At 39.7% G+C, this 19,924-nt stretch overlaps 1 protein-coding gene and 1 long non-coding RNA gene across 12 annotated transcripts in view; one reads left to right on the top strand and one right to left on the bottom strand.

The window, feature by feature from the left end:
* The window catches only part of ADGRD1 (adhesion G protein-coupled receptor D1), a 122,484-nt gene that overhangs the window by 49,673 nt on the left and 52,887 nt on the right, over positions 1-19,924 (bottom strand). For all 5 annotated transcript variants that reach the window (XM_090120784.1, XM_090120782.1, XM_031592726.2 and 2 more), the window contains 2 exons: positions 7,369-7,442; positions 5,322-5,445 (listed from right to left, as the gene is read on the bottom strand). In XM_090120784.1, coding sequence (XP_089976910.1) covers positions 5,322-5,445; positions 7,369-7,442 — 198 coding nt within the window. The remainder of the gene's footprint in view (positions 1-5,321; positions 5,446-7,368; positions 7,443-19,924) is intronic.
* LOC116228674 (uncharacterized) overlaps positions 1-19,924 on the top strand; it is a 357,464-nt gene that overhangs the window by 291,039 nt on the left and 46,501 nt on the right. The gene's annotated exons all lie outside the window — the stretch shown is intronic.

Raw genomic sequence — 19,924 nt, 5'->3', positions numbered from 1 at the left:
CATAAACTCTTCTCTGTTTTCAAGCCCAGTGGTGGGCATCTTGATGTTTGATCTTCACTTCTGAATTGTGAAACAAGATCTCCAAATGGGATGAAATACAGTTCTTTCTAGTTTTAAAAATGCAGAAAACCAATTAGAGAAAACCATCACTTTGTTGTAAATGTCCACGCGCATGTCAAGTTGTCATTTTTATACTCTCAGTAGAAAAAAGACAGAAAGAGCAAAGCCCCTCAGGTAAAACCAACCTAAAAGAATGGTCGACTACTGCTGTGCCCAGTATTGCTCACTGTCTGGAGAGGGACCCAAACGTCACGCTCTGTTTTTGCCTTGGGGACGGAGATTCTTCTGTCTGAGGCTTTGGAACTCTAGGCCCCAGGTGTCCACCATGCTTTTGCTGTTGAGATGACATTTTTGTGGCAGATGGTACAAATAGCCTGGCATGCCTTGTAGTTGTTGGATCACTATAAAAATAAAATTTGCCAGATGGCTGGCATGTTTGCTGGCAGCAGCACAGGACCCCACTGAGTGTTGAGAGGAAGTAAAGCTGCCCGAAAAGAAATAATGGCATCTGACTTTTCTTTGGAGTGCTTTTGAAATGTGGCTTGCTCCATGTTGGATTTGACTCCTGCTGGCTAGGAAGCACTCTGTGACATTCCTCTGCATGACTGTGCAGGAGGAACATCACCCACATCTCTCCTCCTGATGTCAGCTGTCCTTCCCAACCCAGGTGTGGGCATGTTCCTCTCCAGCAGGAGGTACCATTTGTTGCAGGTTGAGATCTACCCAGCTTCTGTGCAAGTGGAGGATGCTTAACTGAGGGAACATCTCATCTGCTATTCCTATTCTGGTTCAAATCTACAATGAGGACTATAGTACTTTGAGAAAACCACCAAAATATCCCTCTGGGTGCTCTCCACTTGGAATTTTTCCAAAAGAAGCAAATATATATCAGTTTAGATATACCAAACAAAATGGCTTATTTATTTTTCCTACCACAGCTATATTAATGCACCTTTGTCTCCCAAACTGTAGCACTGTAGGGCAGCTGGCAATACGGATTTGCTCTGACAGCAGGAAGCATAGAGTGAGGTGAAAGGTAGAACACAGTTCTGCAGAAACTGTGTTCAAGAAAGGACAAAGACAGGCATGAACCCCTGAGAGTGCAATTTCAGCAAGGATTTGCTACATGGGATTTTTTTGCTTTTTCTCAGTTTCCCCATCAGAAAGAGGAGCATAAACTAATTGGTTAATATCTGCACAACTGCTCTGAGCATCCCACTGACCTGTTTTGTCAGAATGGTGCTTCTGTAAAGTTCTCAATCTTACTACATTGACCAGAGTTGTGAAAAGGCTTCTCAATAGTTTCCATGTTCTGATGGTATCCTGGCCTTAATTACAACCTCACAAAGGCAATCAAGGGCTCAATGTGTTCCTTCAGGAACATTCTGCTCATCTTTAGTCACATTTTATCTTGGATTTGCTTATTTATTTAAACAAATTGATTACCACAAATCTCCACAACTCCATGCAAATGGTATGATAAATGAATCTCAGTAAGCAAGTCTAATTCTGGGCCAACCATAACAACAGAGTGCTGAAGACACACATAATTTTGGCCCTCCACATGGCCAGTTCATCGGCAGGCTAACAGGTCAGTGCCAGCCTGACATCTGAGTGCCACATGTTTGTAAGCTTTTCCAGTATTTTTTTTCATTCCTGAAATAAACTTGTTACAACTGTGACTCTTGTTCATGGCTGAAAGCAGCTAACTGCAGACATGGATCTCGGGCTCATCAGCAGCATTGTTAGTACTGCTCTTCCACAATCATGGCAGCTTTAGTGCATTCAAGTTATTGCTGAAACTAATGTGAAATTTGAAGTAGTGTTCAACTACACTTGTAATCCAAACTCAGTTTCAGCTAATTCACAGCATTCAAATAAGTTCTTCTCCATGCACTGTTGTATAGTGCACTGATATAAAAATGGAGGTTAATTTTCTCACATTAATTTTCTCAGTTATGATTCTAGAATGTAAAGCTTTCTTTTATGCACTCTCAATTTCTTTCTCTGAAATACTGAGACAAAAATGCCCTTATGTCTACCTACTTTCTTGTATTTCTATTTAAATTAGGCTCACCTGAGAGTCTGCCTCATAATTGCCTAACAATGTCAGCACTCATTGTCTCAATATATTTCAAGTTTTCAAGAGAAAGCACTACCAGATGCCAGATATCCTACAACTCTGTTCATATAAATGTCCCTGTGAAAGAAAATAAAATCCGTATGACACATTGTGATTCCTCTCCAAGCCAGATGCATTAAGTATTTACCTAGATCTTTTCCTTGCAATAAAATTGCAATGATAAAGAATCTTGAGAATTTATAGTCACTAGTTCTCGCAAGTGAATTGGGCCAGTGTTAGCAGGAAGGGAGGCATGAGGGCAAAATGCATCAAAGCTGGTGGGTCTGAATCATGCTATTGTTCTAGAAGAGGAAAAAGCCAGACTTGATCATAGGAAGGGACAAAGAGTTAACCAAGGAGATTCTTGCTTGTGTTTAGCATAACTCTAAAGAAAAAGTCACTATCCTTGGTAAACAACTATCATCTAAACTCAGCTCCCTGCTTGGTTAGAAATGCTCACCACAAGTACTTATATGGAAGGTTATTTCTGAGGAAGGTTACTTATTTTCAGTCTTCCTTGCTTAGAGACACCTCAGCTTTTTCTGAACTAAGAGAGCACTTCATGCTCTCCTGTTTTGAACAACAAATTCTCTTTGAATACTCACAATGCCTAAAAAACACTTATGCTTTTTTTCTTCTGCAAAAAGAAAATCAATCTCTCCCATGGAGAAGGGCCAACTACATCAGAACACGTATCACACTGCTCTAAAGCATTCATGGATTTCCACATCAACATTGTTCTCTGTCAACCAGTGCATTATGTTAAAACCTGGGATTTTAGGTGAAAGAGGTTATAACAGGAAAAGATGGGTATTAAGGTTTCTGTGCATCAGAGTTTCTTGGTCTACACGTCTCACATGAGATTTTACATCAATTTTGTTTTCTAACTTATCATAAACAAGTAAAATAGCAGTTAAAAGACATTTTACAAAAATTGGGACAAAATACTGAAAATAGAACCACTGAATGACTGTGAGGAACTGGACAGTGCATTCATGTTTCCTAGTTATATATCTCAGATCTCTTTAAGATAATCTGACTCCAAAGGCTTTGATATAAAATGTCTTTGATCTCTAGTGACTAATACTGCATATTATTAAAACTTACCCCAACATCTCTTTAATCATAACAATCTCACATCTGTTTGTTTGAAAGTTATGCCTTTCAGAATTATTCCCCAATGGAAAATCGACTAATCTTTCACCAGCATTTAATTGGTGGATGCTCTGTTCAGTTGTGCTTAAATCATTTAATCTCTGTATACTGCTCTTTAAAACAATTTTAATAATACCACATTTCTGCCATTCTATTTTTACCTCACAAGTGGGAAGCTCTGTAGGCAAAACTGCATTTTATTGTGAGCACAAAATGTTCCTAAGAAAATGATACTTAGAAACGAGCTGGGATCATTAGGCACTTTATAAGTCACAAGGACAACTAAGGGTAGATAAAAACTGGAGACCTGAACAAGGTGCCCTCCCTCTTCGAATGGCTAGACCAGTACAGAGGGAATTAACTGAGTTATTTGGATTGCAGACCATTCTGTTCTACACCCTTATCCCAACTGTGATGGCATAACACCACGTAACTGGGATAATCATGCAAGCAGTTGTGCTAACAGTGTTACTGAGTCAGTAATTCCTAGTGGCAGTTATGAATCATTCATTCCTTGAAGAGTCTTTGCTACAGCTCACTGGGATAGCCCTGATTATCCTGAGCTGCAAGCTCACTTTTCTAACTATCTACAAGAACCTCTGAGCTGCCATCACGAGCACAGGCAGCTCATCGTGCAACAGCAACTACCTGAGGGCTAGGCTACTGTCTAAAATAAGAGCAAATCTATCATTCAAAGCAATTAACAGGAGCCTGAGACATGGCCCCCTAGTCAATGCATCCACACCAAGCAAGCTGACAAAAACCCTCTAGCTGTACCACAGAGGACACCGCACTTGTTAGTAGAACACTGTGATAAATGTGACAGTACGACTCCTACTGTCCCACTGCAGCTCTTCTTCAGTTGTTAATTTACATTGTTAGGATGGTGCCTGTAAAAAGCTGAGAATGTGCCTGAGAGTATAAATTTGACAGACAATCAGTATAAATTACTTTAAATGTATGGTCTGTAAATTATTTATAGTATAGATTCATTATTTATCAGCTGGGAGTTTTCCAGAGCAGAGCTTTGTCGCTGCCTCTATAGGATCCTCCCTGACAGTAGCACACCAAATAATGCAGTAAAATCATATTTCTCATGCTCGTGGCAGTGCTGCCTGTTTGCCTGCTAAGACCCAGCAGGGGGTTGGCCTTGCCTGGTGCTGAGCTTTGGTGAGAAATTCCTTCAGGAGGCACTTCACCTGCAAGGAGCAACGCTGCCATCTCTGAGGAAATCTCAAGGCATCACACAGCATTATGAAGGCAAGAACATGTAAGAAAAGTGATATGTTTATCATTAAACTTCATCCGAAAGCAGAGATGAGTATGAGAGTCAAGTAGAAAGCCTTCGTCACGTTCTGGCTGCAAAGAAGTAAGTCTGCTTAACAACTCTTTGGACAGAGGAACTGAGCATAGAGAAACTATGCATAAGGGGATCACTCTCTAAAACCTCCATTGCTTTCTCACACTTCTACACAAGTCTCCACTCGGTGAGGAGGTGAAAAAAGAGTAGCAGAGAGGCACTTGAAAAGCTGGCAGAGCAAATGGTAGGGCCCAGCTGGCAGCTGTTTGCTTCACATGGAGTTCAAGCTTGGCTGTTCAAATTCTGCAAGTCTACTTAGCAGAAGTCTTAAACAGCCACATCTCAGCTTTCTTGGTCTTGAAAATGAATCATCAAACCCAGGCTGGTCTGTGCTATGTTTTCCAGTGCTTTTCCTGCCTACTACTTTAAGAAATAGCACTAAAAGGGTAATAATAACATACAGTACTTGGGGACTCCCACGTACCACAGAGATGTATACTCCATCAGTTCCTAAATGTTTTAGAAAACATATATAGCCCAGAAGGATTAATACAAACTCCAAGTAAACAAGCTGTGGATTAAATCTGAATAGGACAAATACGAGCCCAGTTCCAATCACTCATTGATGTGGTGCGTATTTATGTTTTGTTTCCAACAAACAGTTACCCCTTTGCTTACTCTCACCTTCAGAGGCACCACTTGCATCAGAATGGCAAAATTAGTGAGGTGGTTACAAAGACACACGGAGTAGTTGAGGTCCCCGCTCTCACGCACACAACCTTCATTAGACCAAACACCAGTTCCGTTGCTGCATACAAAAAGCATACAAAAATGGCACAGTCTGTATCAAAATGCATCTTATTCAGGTTAGTTTGACATGTATTGTGCTGTACAGGAGATATAAAGATTTGAAAGCCATTGTGGGCTTGTGTATTCATAAACGCTCTTAGTGTCCTCTCAATTCCACCATGAAAATAAACAGCGAAAATATTGACCAGAAGAGGGCCTAAATCATACTTCTATCTGAATGTCAGTAGAGATTACTTTCCAGTTTTATAACTAATGAATAACTACATTTTTTTATGACATTGTGCAACTCACTTATGGCATTTTATCTAGACCCAGATTTCTGTATTTCGAGAACTATCATATCAGACAAGTCAGTAATCTTGCAGAGCTCAAAGCATGTTGTATCTTCTGTCTTTCTCTTATTCAGTGTTCCACTTGCCCTGACAAAGAAAGTAATTTAGACTGATTGAGCATGATTTCTAGTGAGCTACCCATGCCAATCATTTTTCATCATTTCACCCTCTGGGACAACGAGAGCAGCTCCTGCTCCACCAAGGATATGGCTGGCCTGGCTGCATGGCTCAGTCCCAGGGCAGCAGGGCAGCAAGGGATGTGATGCTCATAGTTTGCTTCCTGGAGCCAGGGAAAACCTGGAAAGCCTTGTGCTGACACAGCCCTGCCAGGAGTCCTGCGACAGAGCGGGAACACAGAAGCCACATCTTGGTGGAGTTTTGGGCAATATAGGTCACTGCACTGTTTCTTAACTATTTATTATTTTTTATGTTATTTTGGGTCCTGAAGCTAGACTGAGCGATGAATATTTTCATCGGAGCTTATTTTACAATAGGTAAAACAATCATCTTTCATTCTGTCCTTTGGGACCTGCTTGAATTCTCAAAGGGAGCCTTCTGTACATCAGGAATTGCTTATTCTTTAACTACCATCCACCAGGGAATAAGAATATCTTAACACCAATAAAACTTATTTGGAAGGATAGATTTTGTGTTTCGGTTTCTATCCCAAGGCACAGCCTCAAGGGCCCAAGCCTCAGTGGAAAACCACACAGGAACAATGCCCCAGCCAAATTAATTTGCTTCAGTAAAATCTGTTTTGAATTTATTGTAATTTGTGAGTAACCATAACGACAATTAACTGCTAACAGCTGGGACAGTTCAACATCCTTGAAACAAAACTTCAATAAAACAATTACAGTGACCTTCCCGTGTGCACGCTGATAGGACAGATCACAGCATTGCAGTCCTTTGCTACACCAATTAAGCTTATATCATTACAGCACAAAAAATATTAATTCCCTTAAAATTCAAGATTCAGAAAATACTTTTCGTATTTTAACAAGAGCAACATGCTCAGAAATCAGAAACAGGTTAAATAGATTCAGAGCTAAAAAAATAAAAAATGAAAGCTGTTGCTTTTCAATAGATGCCATTTTCTGAGTGACATTTAATTTATTTACCTTTCCTTTTAATTTGCATTCAGGGGCAATAATGTTTCTTCATTGCATGCATTGGCCAAAATTCACAGCTCTTAAATACTGATCTCACATAGCATTGTGAAACAGGCAGAGATCCAGTGAAACCAATGGGTCTGCTGGAGGCTTGCCATCTGGAAACATCCAAGTGTCTGCCCAAATGGGTATATTCATAAACCATCATAAGCAGGATCAGTATCGGTCTGCATTTTAGTTTTGATTCCAAATTTTTCAAGCTCTCAATCCCCAACTTAACACAGGGTCAGTGAAAAAAAACAACTCCTAGTTGTAGTAAAAAGCCACTGTGAGATTGTATGTGTTGTAAACCAGTGCCATCATTACTTTAACTACTTCTATAAATGAAAGAGATCAAGAAGAACATAGGCAACAGAAAGCATCACAAATGACATGCTATTTGAGTTAGCCAAATTAACTTGAACTTGTATAACATACCTGTAGTCCAGAAACGCACAGTAAAGATGGACTCTGTTACTCTTGTTTAGTGCTAGGCTGTATTGTCTGGGAGTCTGCAAGAAGGAAGAAAAAAAGCCCTGAAGGAATGTTTTAAAAGAAGCAAATTCAGTATTCAACTTGTTCAAATTCCTATTGTTTCAGTAACTTCAATGGATTTTCCAGATTAATCCACCATACCGAAAGGAAATTTTTTCAGTCCTCGTGGCTTTAGCACAAACCCCATACATGCAAGGGCTGCTATTGTCTAGAGTTTACACTGGGATTAAATTCATGTCACTTGGAATCAGAAATTGACATCCTATTTAAGTAATAGCAAAACAGACTTCGCTGTTGTACGTAAGCAAAGTACAGATGTGTGCGCTCGCTTTTACAGCATGTATTTCACTTCACTGGGTTTTGTTCTCTCTTATAAAAATCTCACACTGTAAGATGAGTAACACTGAAGTATGTGCATTACAATGACCAACTCACATTTTCTTTCCACAATACCAATTTTTAAATATAAATTTTTAAATCAAACTGAAGGAGCAGTGCTATAGTCCGAGATTTTATTTTAATAGACTTTGGCATTATGATGACATAAATTTTGTCTTTCACAAACAGATTTGGCAACATTCAATCTCATCCATTCAGAAAGGATTGAGCCCTCATTCTCAACTCTGTTACAATCACTTTCATGACAAAATCATTCAAACAAACTAGGATGAATTAGTAGTTTGTAACAGATAAAATACGCAAACAAGAGGTTTCCAGGATCTGTTCTACCCTTTTTAACATAAAAATCCCCCAAGTCTACTCTGTGTTTAATCCTATCTTAGGGTCGTTTCATTTTATTACCAGCATCTTCAACATAAATCCCTGATGAATTAATAGACCTCATATCATTATAATACAAGGTCAATACTGCTGTGAAACTGGAACACAATCAAGAATTCTCCTTGTTTTAGAGAAGAAAAACAACAAAACAAACAAAAACCCATCATCCTGAAACTTAAACAAGTACAAGAAGTCTCTGAAGCAATTTTCTTTCTCCTCTCCCACAAACCCAAGAACATGTGTCAGGCACAAGGTAGCACAGCAGCCTCCTTACTAATCATGATGAAGCTTTTCTGCCCAGCCCAGGGCATTCACGCTGGATTTCCACACACTTCAGGTAGCTGTGCTGTAGATAAAGCCATTTATTTCTTCTTAATTTACCTCTGGGTAGCAGAAATGGAATTTTCTTATCTACTTAAGCAACATCTCTGAATAAAACTTCTAATTCCCTAACTGACTCTGTTTTTCCTAAGATTTCATGGGAGAAACAGCTGAGATTGCAGGTCAGGTATCCCAGAAGCTGAGCTCTGAGGTGTCAGACTGTCACCAGTCTGCTGAGGGTCTCTGTTTTGCTCTGGACACATCCTGTAGCCTCCTTCCATGACGGGAGCAAATTAAATGGTAAAACTCAAAGTGCATGAGACCAAAACTGTATGTAAACAGATAGAGAAAGAAAAGCTGGCTGCTTCTTGTCTCTCTCCTCCATGCTCAGAACACAAATTGACCCTGCTGCATTTTAGGAAGTTACTATATTTGAACTTATGTGTAATTCCAGCAGCGTGGTTTGATGACTAAGTGCCCTGACAAGGCACAATCCCACCTTTTGCTTCTCAAAGCATTTCCAAGGAGTACTAGTTCAGAACCTGCAAACAACTAATGATCCGTAACCCACAGCTGGAAAAACGCCTTCTGCAACTTGAGTTAACATAGAGTTTTGTTGGCAGAGTTCACTTTGTTTTACCAGCAGAAAAGGCATGTAGCATAATGTTTGCCTGCTGTGCTGTACAGCTTTAGGTCCGTCGTGACATGGCTTTCCTGCAGTGTGTAACTGAAAGCATTCACAGCCAGCTTGTATTACTTTTATGACAGACAGATGAGCGGCAGTTTAATAAAAAGAAAAAAGAAAGATCTGCTGTAATAACAAAGATTTTACAATAAGTGTCACTTCTGACTTGTAAAATATCTCTATATAAATCTTGATTCTTAATATGCTAAACGGAAAGGGCACGGCTGGGTCAGGTTGAAATCAGACATAGTACTTCAGTTGTGTATCTTTTCACACAAATAAATCCCAGATGTATGTTTTCTCCTCCATGTCTCTGGCAAGGGACAAATTACTGTTTTTCTCCATCTTTGACTCTAAACACAGATGTCACCAATTAGACAAAGAAGCACACCAGGGGAGGCTGTTCGGCTATGAGCTGTCCAGAACTGTGTGCAAACACGCATGGACAAAAACTAGATATCTAACATGCATACAAGAAGAACCCACACTACTTTGTCTATTAATTCTCTTAAAGAATGTGTTGCTTGTTTTGACACACACAACCAGGCCTCACTAGTGCTACTCCTGATAACATAGCAGTCATCTTCTTGAACTTACAGAACTACTGGTCTGTAACAAAACTGTCAGCAGAATAGAAACTCACAGAGCATACAAGAAACTGGCTACAACAAGGAATAAACCCTCACAGATCTTCAGCAGCTCTGAAGTACTCTATAATCTTTGGAAAAACAAACTGACTGTGTCTCAATACTGTATTTCTGAAGTTAAACTGTGTGTGACGGCTTATATGTGACTTGGATCCTGCAGCACTGAGAATATTGATTTCATATCATTGATAACAGAGAACTTAATATGGAAGTAGGCTTTTGCACTAAGAGATTAAGTCACTGGCATGCTTATAAAAGCCTGTGAAAGGACAGTTTGTGCATCTTTTATTGGTGTGGAGAAGGAAAGTACTGGTACACTAAGTAAAATAGGGTCTGTGCTAACTCCATCATCTCAGTTCTTTATATAAATTCTTCTGCATGAAGAGGGTTACATGCTGCAAGATCAACAAAGAATTATATTAAATGATGCAAGTGCCGGGATGGTGGCAAGCAATGGCCAGGAACAGAACCCATACTGCTGAGAAGCTCAGCAGACTTTGTTTCTCTGATGGACCAGGTAGCTTGGGGAAGTACTGTCTCTATTTACACCCCCAGCAGAAATACAGCTGTTCTGCATACCCTACATTAACCACTGACTCTCAGTAAGTTAGTAAGATTTACTAGCCATAGAAACTCATTGTATGTGTTGAGGATATATAAAGTATTTGCATGGATGGTGATGTGGTCCTTAAACAGCTGGGAACCAGGCACAAGTCCATGGTTGGGGGAGGGAATGAGGCCAAAAAAGGAGGGCAAGGGGCTGAAAGGACTGCTGGAAACCTTCAGAAAAACCTAGTTGCAGGAAATGTCATGAACAGAATTGCAGAAGAAAAACAGTCAGCCAGCTGCTGCTGGGGAGCCTTGCCAAGGAAGAGAAGCCAAGCAGAGGGTGGGGTGAACCTTTGTGAGATTAGCTTTTTTCTCCTCTCCTCCCCTGAATTTAAAAAGCAAACAAATACTTAGTGGCCACCAAGGGAGGAGGGTGTGCACTTTCTAATTCAGTATGTATTTTTCTCAAATGTGAAGGAGAACTCATTGGGATGGTTCTGCCAGTCATCTAAACGCAGTAGCTCCAAGCCCAAAGGTTAGGTGTGAGACTTGCTCTTATCCAAACGCTTGATAATTTATTTTATGAAGATAAATTTGGAGGTCACTTGACTCTGTTTACAAAACGCAGAATTCTGTCTAATTCAGAGATTTTTGAAATCTTGTCATCTCAACATCCAAACTCAACGGATTGTATTGAAGGTGTTGAGAAGGGGCTCTAGTTAGAGTTACTGACAGATCACTTGGTTTTCACACACTTCACAGCCCCACTGAAATATTCGTACAGGTCTGTGAGTCAGAAGCTCATTGATTCTAGTTTATGGATTAAATTAGAGACTAAGCTACCAATTAGAGGATTTCTAACTGTTCACATCCTAATTGTTCACATGATCTATCCAGGACTACATGATCTACTGACTTGCCCAATTATACAAACTACTTCTAAGTCCCTAGAAAATTAAAACTTTAAGGTACATTCATCTACTTAGTTCCATGGAAAAAGGCAGACAGACAAAGAAAGAAAGAAGCAACCACCTATTTTTATGTTGGCTGTATTTTTCCAAGTTGTGAGAATACTGCGTTGCAACTGACTTAGATCACTCAACTATTTTAATTTAGAGTTTTTTGGACTGATTCACACCAAGATGTAACTAGCACACATAATGATAATATTGTCACGAACTGTAAAAAAAAAAAAAAGAATTTATTTTATCAACAGGGAATCAGAAAGTGTTGTACATAAAATCCAGACCTTTAGTTGATGTAAATCAACCATGTTCCACTGTAGCCAACAGATCTATGTGAGCATATGCTTGCTGAAGTGATGCAGTAAAACATTGTAGAACACAGGGTCAACATGAAAGCTCTCAGAATGTATTTCTTAATGGTACAGGCAGTTAAAAATAAATTAAAAAATAAGTAAATAAAGCATGGTGATACAAAAAGTGGAAGACTAAGGCAGACAACAATATAAAGGAAAAAAAGCACAGTTTAAATATCAGATCCTATAAAGGCATATGGAATTAAAACAGGTTGCCATATAAAACTGAATATGAATTGGCTTTGAGTCTTCCTTTGCCTGAGGTTAAGAATAGTCAGCATTTCAATTTCTTGCAAAAATATTGTTAATCAAACACTACTTCAGTATTTTTCCCCAGCTCTCGGAGTTCTCCGTTTAACGGCTGCTTTTTCAGGCAAGGAGTGTGAAAACAACAAATATAATTTTAAAAACCCTGCAAGCAACAGACTAAAAAATATCTTGGCTTCTTTATTAGATAGCATTTTTATAAAGAGGAAAAGAAAACGAGGAGGGAGTGGACAAGGACATTGTCTTGGTACTCTTTCTCTGTTACTATGTATAACAAAAAAAGTTGGATTACTCCTGAGTGTGTGTACAGTATCAGAAGATCTTGCTATTTTTCTTTGAGTAGCAACTCTGCATCTCTTTAAATAAAAATGCCATCCTCTTAACAGCATCCCATCTTTCTGATGGCACTGAACAAGGGGCTTCATCGAACAGCTGCCAAGACAACATCTGACCACTTTGCACATCTCAGTGTGGCTGTCAGGCTGTACATCTGCAAAACAGTTGTTTATGGTCTACAGGAACTGAAACTATCACTTGGTGCTCATCTCCCTTCAGTTTGTGTCTTTGATCTACTTCAGCTTAGCTGTTTATAGCACTGATAGCCATGATAGCATCTACAAAAGATGGGGCAGTGTATCATAAATGCACTCTAGGTGAAACTGTCAGTGTTAAAAAATGAATTGCCCTCTTCTCTGGTTTTGAGTATTAAATAGCATAAAATTCAGTTCTTCCCAAGGAAAGCTGCCTAGATGTTGAGCAATTTTGGCAATGAAAACTGAGTGCAACCCTTGAGTTAAAATTACAGTCTCCCTAAACATGCGTACACAGCTCAAAAATGTCTTTTCTGTAATTTTATAGACCCCCCAAAATCCCACTCTAACATAGGAGATATATTAACACAGATCCATTAGGCTTTTAACACAGTACACCATCACTGGGTCAATGTGAGGTCTGCACTAGGAAGTTTCTGAGCAAAAGGCACCTTACATCACGAAGCCACACATCCTCTATGGATGATACTTCCATACAGTCCTCAATTTCAAAGATCTCAACATTGCAACATCTTTCTTTCCTTTTTCTTTCTCTTTGGCCTGAGTGCACATGGGCATAGTGAGTGTTTTGTATGTATTTGCTAACACTGGGCAGTGACAAGTATTTGCATGCCAAATTCTTTCAGCTTGGATGCCAAAACTATTTAAGACGCAGCACTGCAGTGTAAAACCATGCCAAACTCCCATTGACTGCGATTGGGATTAATAATACTCACAATATTGTTGTAAATTATGGTAATAAATGGAAAGCACAAAAAGGATGAAAATAGCCATGGAAAGAAAAAGGGTTGTTTTCTTTACAGACGAATAGAGTTGACTTCAATGCAGGCATGCACAAAAAGAAACTGCAGGATGAGGGCCTTTGAAATTCAATTTTGGCAGCAACCAAGTTACATGGGTAAATGTTTAAAATTTGGAAATGCTAGGCAGTGGGAAATGGGGCCTAGCAGGGAAGCTTCTCCTTACAAAAGTATTGGTAAACATGGCACTGAACTGATGATCTGGATCAAAAGCTGCTTTAATGCTTGGGTGAAAAAATGGTTTCTCATGTCCCTTACAGGATTGTTCAGTTCCAAAGAATGAAAAAGTCACTCTGGGCATAACCTCCAGCTGGGCACAACCTCTCCAGAATTACTGAATACAATCTGGCTCCAAACAGGTCTAATTTAAATCAGGTAATTTAAAATGCAAGTTATTTCACTCAAGGTGCCTGTGCTGAAGCTGTTACCCATTGCTCTAAGAACCTTTTGATCTCATAAAACCTTTTTGGGCACTCTCGTAGCAATGGCACGAGATGTGGGCACAGCCCTACAGAGTGCATTGCTGCTCTTGCCTTCTCCTCTCCCCTCCAGCACACACACAGAGCTACCAGACCTCCACATCACAGAGACAAACTCCTTCTCCATTGTCAGGGCCTGAGAATACTTCATCAGACTGTCAAACAGTTTTTCATTTTTAGACCTACTGGAACTGGAATTTGCTGAGAGGTCGTGAACACAGAATCCTACCAGGTCGTTATCCCCTAGCCCAGATCCCATCTGTATCTTTTACTCTCCGAAGATTTTCAACGTCTGAGTTAGATGGACCAAGATAAAGATCATCCTTCAGCACAGATAAAACAATGATAAAAATACAAAATTATCCCAGACCTGGGCATTTGGTATGGCTCTTCCAAGAAGTCATTTTGAGAAATGCTACTTGCCAAGGTTGGCAGTTAATGCAAATTTTTGCACTTCCATGTATTTTTCATGTGAAGAAATGCAAATACTTACAAAGTCTTCTGGTTATCCACCAACCTGACATATCTATTCACATAAGCTCCTAGGAGCTTGCTGATCTTTTCTGATAGGTGAATGAAATATCACTTCACTTCTTCCCCACCCACTTTCCAATCAGCATAATAGAGTAGAGTTTGTGGTCATGTTGGTACAAATCCATGATAACTTTCCAAAATTGCTTCGAGAAAAGGACTGCAGTGTATTTGTTAAGGCTTTTTGTTTCTTTTTGCTATGCCTTTTTCTGCTTCTCTGCATTATTGTATTAGAAATGTATTGCTTTTATAAAATGAAAAGCAGATGTTCCTTCCATACACCCTATTTTAATCTCCTTGAATACGCTTAACTCATGTGAAAATACTGCTAAATGAAAACAACTGGTCTGATTGATATTGAGAAGGCTATTAAAAATGATCGTATTTTCTAATCCAACAGAACCATAATGAAAGACATAAACAAGTGATCTTTTTCCCTGTTCACCTGTAGTATTTTGACACAGGCAGAAATATTTCCCTTTGCCATGCAATTATCCAGGCCTGTTGTAGAGCTGTGTAACAGGAAGCAATGTCTAGGCCATGACAGGAGCTGTGACAGGGACCAGAAGACAGGCACAAAGTATAATCCTTTAAATGCACTGAGTAGAACCGGTTTTAAGAATACTTTTCCTATTAGGTAATATTTCCACAATTAGTTTCCAAAACAGTGCTTAAACTTTTCCTCCTTATAGCTTTTTTTTTTTTTTTTTTTTTTTTCCTGGTAAGAGAAACATTTGCATCAGATGATAACCATTCTAGTCACCAAGCTCTAACGTATAAACTGCAGTTGTTCACAATCCCCCGGTGAATCAGGCAAGGAGAATTCAAACCAGAACCAAGGGGCTGAGGCACGCAGCTCCAGCAGGGATGGACAGCCAGCAGCACCCACATGGATTTGCTCCAACATCCGTTGAACAGTCACAGTCTCTCATATCCCAGCTCACACATGCCTGATGCCTGGATTTTGGTAACTAGATTTCACTGAGCTTGGCTGCAACTGAAAACCCTTGAAACAGAGGTTCCATCTCTACGACTAACTTGCACCACTAACAATGAGAAAATGCTCTGAATTCAGAGACAGCACAAAGCTACAGAAGCCAACAGCAGCAGTATCACTGGCACTTCAGTACTGCATATTTCTTTGTCAATACAAAAATGAAGACTGGATGAGTAAACATCCCTTTCCCACAGAACTGGAAGTAATAATTAGGAGACCAATCAATCAATATTTATCCCTATCCATTGTAAAAGAGGCTTGAGATGCTATTAGGAAATTTTGCACGCAGTGACCCATAGTAGCTAGGCTAAGACAGATTTCCCAGAGAAGAATCAATATGTATTGCCTTGTCTAAATGTGCAGAGAAGAAAAGCACAAAAACATCCTGATTTTCCTATACAACAAACAAAGTCTGTGTCCTTATTTTGAAGAGCAAAAGAACCTTGACAGCCTGGAGGAATGAAACATTAAAATTTCAGGTACTCTGCACAATAATAACAAGAACAAGCAATGTTTGTGGAATTATTGGGAATAACGCGTTCATCCGTCTTTGTAAAGTGCCCTGCATTTCACCTGCAAAGACAAAAATAGCCATGGGAATGGGTAGCTTTGGGAATCTGGGATTGCAGGAGGACTGCTAAAGACAAATATTGTGCACAAAGCAGAATTTGGTGGTGTTAGGAGATGATTGAACTCGATGATCTTATAAGCCAACCTAAATGGTTCTGATGGTTTGGCAAGGGGGCCAGAGCTGCAGCCTTCCTGAGCACAGTGCCATCTCCAGTGTACACATCTGCATAAGGAAGGGCTTTGCAACCCCTGAGGAAGTGGAACAGAAATGACAGCAACGCAGCAAGGCTTCAGTGCATACCAATAGAGAGAGGTCTTCAAGGCACAAGCAGAAAACTCCTTATGGTTTTCTGCCCAGCACATAACTTAATAGGACCCTGGTTTACTGCTGAGATACCCTAACATGAAAAAAAATGTACTCCCGAAGCAAAATGTTGGATTCTTCAGATGTCAGGAGAAACCCTTCATCAGTTTTAGTGAGAATTTCATCAGGTCTGCATTACATGCTTTGAAAAATCCTTTTTTTAAGATGTTCAGTTGGTACATCATTATGCATTGTACTGTCATCTTTGCTAGCATTTCTGTGCGAACAAAGGCCTGTGTTTTAAAGGCATTTTGAAGACATGATTTAAAGAAAGCTTAGGCAAAGTTTTAATAGTTCACGTCAGAAACAGAGTAGAGGCTTAATGGCAAAAATATTTACCACTCAGTATGCCTGTTGCTAATATTTTTTATAGGATTGAATTTATATGTTAGCATTTTCCATTCTCATTAAAATCCTGGCTATGTGAATGTTGCCTCTGAAAAGCAATGCCTCACATTCTTTGTGAATTATATGTGGCAGACTTTGTTTTATATTGACCCTTTCAGCTCTTGTGTCCCTTGATGAACTGCTAATCATCATTTATCCTTGCTCTGACTCCACTAATCCCCGGAGAGCGGGTGGGATAGGCAGTCAATGGAGGCAATGGAGTATAAATAATGACGGAGTACAATAAGCATTCCAGTTGTAATGCCACAACTCATGACAAAGACTTTCAGAAAGATACAGCTCACAGCCCTTCTACGATAAGGCTGTTGTAACCAGACTGGAAAATATTACAAAAACCTTATGATTGCTTAAGCCCCAAGATATTCAGGCCCACTAGGTGAGATAAGGGAATGTTTATTTTGTGTAATCAAAAAATCACTTGGATTCAGGATTCTTGTTTTTATTTCCCGATTTATTTTCCCCACATGACTTTTCATAGGTCCTTTCCTACCTCTGTTTCATTTCACACCCATTATCCTACCTATTTGTTCTGTAATGTCTCAGAATAAAATATATCTCCTGAATCTTGTTATGCTTTGCGCACTGGAAATCCAGCTAAAGTATATAAAAACCAGAGTAAAAGCCTGTGTTGACACACAGCCTAGTACTGTGGCATTTTTTGATAAGCAGCACTGGATCATCTGAATACCTCATTAAGTATCCAGTGAATGCAGGGGCTTTCTTCCCCTGACAAATCTCTCCCCAAACTCCAGATGGGAAACGTAAGAGCACTGCTTCACTTGCTTTGTTTCTAGCAAACATATAACCACAGACTAAAACTGACCTGAAAAAGAAACCAAAACAACAAAAAAGGATCTTGAGAAAAACGTTTTCTTTCATTTTAATAAACTAAAGCAGCTGTCTTAAGCAACACGATCAGTAATTGTGACAAGGATCCCATGGCAAACCGTGCAGGCAGAGGAGCAGGATTGCTCTGTAAGATACTGTCCAGATCCTCAGTCACAGATAAAAATCCTTTTCTGCAACACTTCCTGAGCAGAGCAGCACAGTGTTGTGTCAGGCCCTCTTGTAAGGCTCTGTGAAAGGCTGTTTCTTAAACCTTTACATTCTACTAAGATATCACACTCTACTGTCTGGGTCTTTCTACAATTAAGCTCGTGGTTTCCCATGAGCTTTTTTTTTTCTTCCTATTTCTATTGTGAAACAGAAGTCCTCTCAAGACCATTTACATTTTTCTTTCTCTGATTTGAATCTTTTTCTCCCATTCCTGTATTTTTGCCAAATATGAGTTTTCTTTTGGTCTGTTGCATGAATGGGGATGAAATGCACACAACTATTTAGTTCAGTGTCATTTTTCACTCACAGGAAGTGTCAGGGTGCCAGAACTATTCGGTCTGAGCATCAGCCCCATTCAGTGAATTAAAAGCCACTAGGCCTGCACCATTAACTAGAGCTAGAAAGTTGAGTAGCACGAGACCAAGCCATTGAATTTATCTCCTGAATGACAAAATGGCAGTCTGTAGAGCTCTGCGTGTTTCTGCAGACATACTGCAGATAGGGGCACCGTTGCTGATATAACAGAGAAATAGCCAACTGATTCAAGTTGTGGCCCGGCTCTGCACTGATGTCTGCTGCCTGGGAGCAGTGTGCTGAGGCTGCAGGGCTGGCACAGCCACTGCCCTCCTCCAGCTTCCTGCTGGGGCACAGTGCCTGACCAGCAGGCACTCTCGAGACTTGGTTTGCAGAAGTGCAATACATGCAGTGCTCTTGAGTAGCCGGGAAGTTCAATTTTTTGTATATGATTTCTTTTCAGCATAACCAGGATAGAATTTTTAAAGTAGCAGTATGTTCAGCTTCCAGTTTTAGCCCCTTTGCAAAGAGCACCAACTTTTCTCGTATTTCCATAGCCAGAAGTTTACATGAACACCTGATCAGAACTGCTGTGCAGCAGAATCAGTTGGGCAAAACCCAAAGCTCAAGATGAAAAACAAGCAGCCCAGTAAGGTATTGCTGCCTACTAACCCGTTCATCAGGGGAGAGCACAGAGTGCCACATAAAGTCATCTTCAGCCATAGATTTGAATACGTTCAAAATTACTCAGCTCCTACTTTGCAGTGTTTGCCTGGAGCTGTTTTTCCATGTGATTCCTGAAATCAGCAATGAGTCCCTCTGGAAACTGATCTAATGGTTTGAAGAATGTAGCTGTGGTAATTGGAGCTTGGCAGTTTTTTTTTCTGCTAAATCTCCAGGCTCTCTTGTTGATTACTTAGCACAAAGAATGAGAAATCTCATGTTCCTCCTTCACTGGAAATGCTGCTGCACCCTCTTCTTTTCTGTGACTTGCTCTTGAGCGAGATGTCACCATTTGGTAGCCTGGCTTTTTAAGCTTCTCAACAGGATGCAGTGGCCAATAGTTGAGCAATATACCAGAATCTAACATTCCAGTAAGCTCCTTTGACATGAGCACCCTGCATTTCGGTTGGCATATTTTCTTTTCTTGTTTTTAAGTGAAATATATTGCTTAAATAGGGGAAATGCTTTTAGGTGTAATAAAACTATAATCATATGCAAACAGAAATGGCTGATTGCACAATTTAATTTATTAGGATATTCTATATAGCTTCTGAAAAAAAATACAAACCAGAAAGCAAATGCCATCAGCAAACTGTGGCATGACAGCAGCTTTTAAAGGCAATCATTCAGTTCCTACTGAACTTAGGAGGGAAACTCCCTGTAAGTGCAGTAGGTACAAGGCACAGCATTTCTGTTCTGCTGACAGTTATTAATAAGAAAGATTGCTCAGTTCTAGGAACTCTGTGTCTTAGAACATAATAGCAACCATTTCAGTGTCATAGCCATGGAGCGTGGAGATTTCATCCTTTCGCTAAATGTTATTTCTGGATAAAGACCTCCTAGCATCCATGGGAATATCTCCAGAGGGCCACACTTCCAATAAAGACATTCTTTTGTAGTTTACAAATACTCTGATAAATGGCTGATGGCCTTAAAAATAAACGTATTTTTTAATAAATGGATAATGATCAGCCTGTCACAGAGTCCAAATAAGTCATGAAATTCCTTCCAACTATTACTTAGTGTTAAGGCCTTTTAGTGTGCTTACAACCACCAGTGACACATGCTGCCCACATCTATCCCACATCTATGTAAACTACTGCTCTTTTAGGAATCTTTAAAAAGTGATTCATTAAAATAAAGCCTTTATTCTATTTAA

This window comes from Phasianus colchicus, chromosome 18 (assembly GCF_987193195.1).
Source record: "Phasianus colchicus chromosome 18, bPhaCol1.hap1.1, whole genome shotgun sequence".
NCBI classification, from domain to species: domain Eukaryota; kingdom Metazoa; phylum Chordata; class Aves; order Galliformes; family Phasianidae; genus Phasianus; species Phasianus colchicus.
Note: the sequence above shows the minus strand (reverse complement) of the source record. Positions and strands in the feature narration are given on the sequence as shown.